This window comes from Athene cunicularia (genome assembly GCF_003259725.1).
Source record: "Athene cunicularia isolate RWA chromosome 4 unlocalized genomic scaffold, athCun1 chr4_part3, whole genome shotgun sequence".
Taxonomy (NCBI): Eukaryota; Metazoa; Chordata; class Aves; order Strigiformes; family Strigidae; genus Athene; species Athene cunicularia.
This window is the reverse complement of record NW_020799100.1, coordinates 12,932,059-12,937,976: the sequence shown is the minus strand read 5'-3', so window position 1 is coordinate 12,937,976 and position 5,918 is coordinate 12,932,059. Positions and strand designations below refer to the sequence as shown.

Here is a 5,918-nt window from a genome sequence, read left to right as displayed (position 1 = left end):
CGGCCCCTGGCCCCTCACAGCCCACCGCCCCGCCACGCTGCCGGGGGACCCCGGGCACCCCCCGGCACCCCTCGGCACCCCACAGTGCCACCCTGCCATCCTCATGCGGGGGACAGCAGCACCACTGCCATCCTCATGCAGGGGATGGTGTGGGGGGTCCTGCAGCCCACACTGGGGCCCCAAAATGCCGAGCAGGGTCATCATGTTCCAGCACACTGGGGGACCTTGGAGCAGGCCGCTAGCTCGGTTAATCGTTGACAGGCTGTTTGCCTTTCCTGGCTGCACTTTTACACACTAAATCTGGGTGTTGGTGGCTCCCCAGGGACCAGCCGGCAGCCTGCAGCAGCGGATCAAGGTGCTGAGTGTGCTGGGGGTGCCCAGAGCAGTCCCCCGGGATGGAGAGCGGGGCCCCATCATGGTGCTGGGCTCGCAGGGGATGTGGCGGGGAGGATGCTCGCAGCAGGGAGCGTGGCCAGGGGGACCACAGAGCTCCCACGGGGACCATCCTGGGGGTTGGCCCTGCCTCAGTGCTGTGGTGGCCCCTGGGCTGTCCCTGGGCGAGTTTGGCTGTGGCGGTGGGTGCCGGTGGGTGCTTTGGTGGTGTGAGCGCAGGCTGGACACACCTGCGGTGTTTACTTGGCAGGGAGCAAGTCCTGGAAGGAGCCCGGCTGTTTGGGAGGGTGTGGGTGACGTGCCGGAGGGCAGTATAAAGTCCAGGGTGCTGTGCTGGAGGCAGAGGCCACTGAGCTCCCTGAGAGCTTCGCCTGTCCTGGTGCTGAGGTGAGAGCCTGGTGGGCATAGCACTGCCGGGGGGGGGCCACGCGTTCCCCAGCTGGGGGGCCACGAGGGGTCCAGGGTGGGAATGGCAGAAAGGTTTGGCTGTGGGCCAGGGAGGGCAGAGCTCGGGGTGCTGGCGCCCATGGGGGGAGCAGAGCATGGCCTGAGTGCTGGCTGCTTTCCCCGCAGCTTCACTGGGGGGGCTTTGTCCACCACCATTTACGCAGCTCCAGGTGCCTGCACCCTGCACTGAGGGGTGGAGGTGGCATTGGGGACGGCATTGTCACCCCACCACCCTGTGGGCCCCCAGCTAGTAGGTAGTACTGATACTGCTCCCCACCTGAGGCTGAGGACAAAACCCGAGGGACACAACACAATCCCCATGGGGATTTGGAACAGTGTGACAGTGTGGCTGAGACGCCAGCCCTGAGGGACACAGGCACAGGGACTGTTGCCCCTACCAGTGTGTCCGAGCAGCGGGGCAGTATCAGTGACCCCTATCCTGGGAGAGGAGCGCAGGTCCCAGCCCTGAGCTCAGCCTCTGTTAGCACGCAGCCAGCGTCACCCCAGCGGACTCTTTCCCATGTCCCCAGCGGGACGAGGCACGCACAAGGCAGCTCCAGCACCCTCACAGCTGTCACTGCTGGCACCAGCCCCCTGCAGCAAAGCCCTGAGGGCATGGCAGGACCCACGGTGGCTGTTCCCAGCACACCCAGCCCCACGGGTGCCCACAGACGGCTCAGTGCCACGCTGGGGAGCAGCCAGACCCCAGCTCTGGTCATGGTGCCCCACGTGCCATCCATGGGTGATGGGCACGGAGCTGGGCTCTGCCTTCAGGGGAAGGGGCCCCCAGGCGCCCCAGGTGACATCCAGCCTGGCGATGCCCACCAGGCAGAGCGACAAGCACCCCGCGGGCAGCGGGCGGGGGGGCCGTGGCCGTGGTCAGCGCAGGGTGAGGTGGGAGCGGGTGCAGGGCCGGGCAGCGGGAATGCAGCACACAGGCACTTTGTTTGGCCTGGGTGGGCGGAAGTCAGGGCGTTGGATCTGAATGCTAAAGTGTGTTGTTCAGGGGCCGATAAAGGCCCCATTGTATGTAAATAGTTTATAAAGCAGCATATGACTTCCAGTGCAGGGCAGTGGCGGATAGAGACAAGGGCAGGCGGAGCAGAGCTCTGCTGCGGGAGACATGAGACCTTAGAGGGGCCATTGGGGGCAGCTCGCAAGGACCTTTCCTCACCGGCAGGTATGCCAGGGGGTGGCCAGAGGGCAGGTGTCAGCCCCCCAGCCTTGTACTTGGGGTGGGAAGCAGCTCCTGGGGCTGCTCAGTGCCGGTGGGTGGCCCCAGCAGGGCGGGGGTCTGTGCTTGGGGTGGGGGGGTCACCCCATGCTCTCCAGGTAGGGACAGCTCTTGGAGGGTGGCAGTGCATGGCTGCACAGGGGGTCCCCACAGAACTAGGCTCTTCTGCAAGGAATGGGGGGACGAGGGCAGGGAGGTGCTGGTGCAGAGGAGCCCGTGGATTTCCTTGGGTCCATCTCTAGACAGAGAGCTCAGCTGTGGGTAGAGACCAGGGGTCCCTGCAGAATGGTGGGACCTTCACCCCCATGCTCTGTGGGTGGGTCAGGATCCCCATGCCAGTGTGGGGTGGCAGGAGAGGAGCAGCTGGCACTGCAGGGCCAACCAATCTCCTGCCTGCTCCAACTAAAACACTGCCCTGAGCTGTGTCAGCAGTGGGAGTCACAGTGCTGTCCCGCTGTCCGTCCATCCTGCTGTCCACCTACCCGGGCTGCGGCAGACAATTGCTCTCAGGTCCCTCCTGGGGCTGCTGCCACCAGGGTCGGGACACAGCAGCTCTCAGCCAGGGACCCTTCCTGCTCCTAACACGTCTCGCTGCTCGCTTCTGCAGACGTGAGGAACGATGAATTGGGCCGGCCTCTACACAGTGCTGAGCGGGGTGAACCGCCACTCCACTGCCATCGGGCGCATCTGGCTCTCTGTCATCTTCATCTTCCGGATAATGGTGCTGGTGGTGGCAGCTGAGAGCGTCTGGGGGGACGAGAAATCCGCCTTCACCTGCAACACGCAGCAGCCTGGCTGCAACAGCGTCTGCTATGACCACTTCTTCCCCATCTCCCACATCCGTCTGTGGGCCCTGCAGCTCATCCTTGTCACCACGCCAGCCCTCCTTGTGGCCATGCACGTGGCCTACCAGCAGCACCAGGAGAAGAAGCTGCTGGTGCTGACGGGGCACGGGGACCCCAAGCACATGGAGGAGGTGAAGAAGCACAAGATGCGCATATCAGGTTCATTATGGTGGACATACGTCTGCAGCGTGGTCTTCAGGCTGCTCTTCGAGGCCGTGTTCATGTACATCTTCTACATGCTCTACCCAGGCTACCAGATGGTGCGGCTGGTCAAGTGTGAGGCTTACCCCTGCCCCAACACCGTCGACTGCTTCATCTCCCGGCCCACGGAGAAGACCATCTTCACTGTCTTCATGCTGGTCACCTCCAGCATCTGCATCGTCCTCAACATGGCAGAGCTGGTCTACCTAGTGGTGCGGGCTTGTGCCCGCCGAGGCCAGCACAACTCCAACCCCTCGTCAGGGAAGGGCTCCTTCTATGGGCACAAGCTCTCCTCTGAGTACAAGCAGAATGAGATCAACCAACTGCTGACGGAGCAGGATGGCTCCCTCAAGGACATGCTGCGCCGTAACCCTGGGCTGCAGGAAAAGGGCAACCGCTGCTCTGCCTGCTAGGGCCAGTGCCATGGGGGTTCCAGCCCTTGCTCCCACTCCACAGCCACCCCACGGCCCTGTGCTGTCCCTTTCCCATGGATAGCATCCCTCAGGCACCGGTCTGGCCCTTCTGGACAGCCAGGAGGGCATCTCGGGCCATTAAACCTCCGTTCTCAGGCACTGCCTCCCTCCTTTCTGCTCTGGCCGGGACATGCCAGGGGCTGGGGTGCCAGTGTGGGGTGCCCACCCCTGCACCCTAGCTCAGGTGGGTGCCACCAGGGGCTGTGGGGCCGCAGTGCCCAGGCTGGGCTGGGGCTGTGATACCCTGGCAGCCAGCATGCAGGAGCAGTGACCCCTGGGTGGCATTGAGCAGTGTCCAAGGGCTCGTGCTCCCCCAGCACCAGGCCCTGCAGCCCCAAGTATATTTAGAAAAGAGCCCAGACCAAAAATAGAGGGAAAAAGTTTCCCCAGTGGCTGTTTCATCTGCCAGTCACAATGAAAGCCAATGTGGCATGCAGCCGCCTCCTGCCCCAATAACCCAGCACCCACGGTTGGGTGGATGGACGGACAGAGCTGGGCAGACCTGTCCGTACCCCACTGAGGAGCTGGGGACCAGCTGGGAAGGGGCCTTGCAGCATCTCTCACTGCTCTGCCGAGAGGAGACAACAGCACAGGAGCACCGGGCTCTACCCCACGCGCCTGCCAACGGTGAGGGGTCCCCATGTCCCCCAAGGCGCTCCCAGCATGGCGAGGATGCTTTCTGCCAGAGGTCTTTGCTCCTGCTGCCCTTCCCAGTATAGGTTAGGGGGTCCCATGGGAGGCAGGGTGGGGACGCTCCAGGGACAGCCCCAGGTCGGGTCCCTGCATGTCTGCCTGTCTGGAGGATGGGGTGGTGGTTCGGCGTGTTGCGTTGCGGCCATGTCTGGAGGGTGGCTGTCTTGCAGGGCACCACAGCGAGTGCCATGGGGGACTGGAGCCTGCTGGGGCGGCTGCTGGAGAGCGCCCAGGAGCACTCCACAGTGGTGGGGAAGGTCTGGCTCACTGTCCTCTTCGTCTTCCGCATCCTGGTCCTGGGGGCGGCTGCTGAGCGGGTATGGGGCGATGAGCTTTCTGGCTTCTCCTGCGACACGCAGCAGCCCGGCTGCCAGAACGCCTGCTACGACAGCACCTTCCCCATCTCCCACCTCCGCTTCTGGGTGCTGCAGATCATCTTTGTCTCTACCCCCAGCCTTGTGTACCTGGGCCACATCCTGCACCTGGTGCATCTGGAGGAGAAGGCGCAGCAGCAAGTGGTGGCCCGGGCTGGCAGTGGGGCCAGGCGGCAGCGCCCCAAGCAGCCTCAGCTCCCTACAGGGGACACACGGGGACGGGTCTGCATGCGGGGGGCCATCCTAAGGACGTACATCTGCAACGTCGTCTTCAAGGCCCTCTTGGAAGTGGGCTTCATTGCGGGCCAGTACGCCTTGTATGGGTTCCAGCTGAAGCCCCTCTACACCTGCAATCGCTGGCCCTGCCCCAACACCGTCAATTGCTACATCTCCCGGCCCACTGAGAAGACCATCTTCATCCTCTTCATGCTGGGGGTGGCCTGTGTGTCCCTGCTGCTCAACCTGGTGGAGATCTACCACCTGAGTCTCACCAAGTGCCGGCAAAGGCCGGGCCCCAAGTCTGGCATCCTGCCTAGTCGCGGTGGCCCTGCAGGGCCCTGCAGCACCTGTGTCACCCTGCCCAGCAGTGGCAGCCCTGTGGCTGCTGGCAGACCCCCCCATGGCCTGGCACCCCTGGAGGTGGCCAGCGGGTCCCACGGGAAGGCGCGAGCCGCGGACCTGGCAGTGTGAACGTGGGCTCCTGGGATGCTCAGGGACTGGCGATGTGCAGTTGTGGTTCAGTCTCTGGGCCGTGTCAGGCTCGTGGCATGGACCCCACAGCCAGCACGAGAGAGGTCCTCAGGGACACAGCTTGGCCACTCCCTGTGCTTGTGGGAACAGTGGGGCTGAGAATAGGGCTGGGCTGGGGCAGGGGCCTGTCAGCCCTTGGGGAGCAAATAAATACCCACTGCACCTCACTCGACTCCTACTTTGCCCACGGGCACCGCGGGATCGCGCTCTGACGGGTTTGTCCCATGGATACACTGTGTGGCCAGGGCAGGGCCACTGCTGGGTTGGGTTGGGACTGTAGCCCCATGGACAAGAGACAGGCAGGGCAGGCCTGGCTGGCACCAGCAGGCACAGGGTCAGGGGCCAGCCCAGCATGCCAGAGCTGGCAGCACCCCAGAGGCCAGACAAGGTAGGAAGCGCAGGCAGCTCAGGCAGGCAGGGATGGACAGCAGCAAGGTACGCGGCCCTGCTTTCCAGCAGTGCCCACCCTGCCCAGGGGAGAAAAGCAGGGGCTGTCAAAAGTTTTCCG

The 5,918-nt window shown here is 64.0% G+C and overlaps 2 protein-coding genes across 2 annotated transcripts; both read left to right on the top strand.

Moving 5' to 3' along the window:
- Positions 1 to 1,900: 1,900 nt before the first annotated feature.
- GJB1 (gap junction protein beta 1) lies at positions 1,901 to 3,690 on the top strand. Its single transcript, XM_026848396.1, has 2 exons — positions 1,901 to 2,020; positions 2,682 to 3,690. Exon 2 carries the CDS (start codon positions 2,694 to 2,696, stop codon positions 3,531 to 3,533), a length of 840 nt encoding a protein of 279 aa, XP_026704197.1. The 5' UTR covers positions 1,901 to 2,020; positions 2,682 to 2,693; the 3' UTR covers positions 3,534 to 3,690.
- Positions 3,691 to 3,812: 122 nt separating this feature from the next.
- Positions 3,813 to 5,555, top strand: LOC113479961 (gap junction alpha-3 protein-like). Its single transcript, XM_026848395.1, has 2 exons — positions 3,813 to 4,220; positions 4,457 to 5,555. Exon 2 carries the CDS (start codon positions 4,475 to 4,477, stop codon positions 5,348 to 5,350), a length of 876 nt encoding a protein of 291 aa, XP_026704196.1. The 5' UTR covers positions 3,813 to 4,220; positions 4,457 to 4,474; the 3' UTR covers positions 5,351 to 5,555.
- The last annotated feature ends 363 nt before the right edge of the window (positions 5,556 to 5,918 follow it).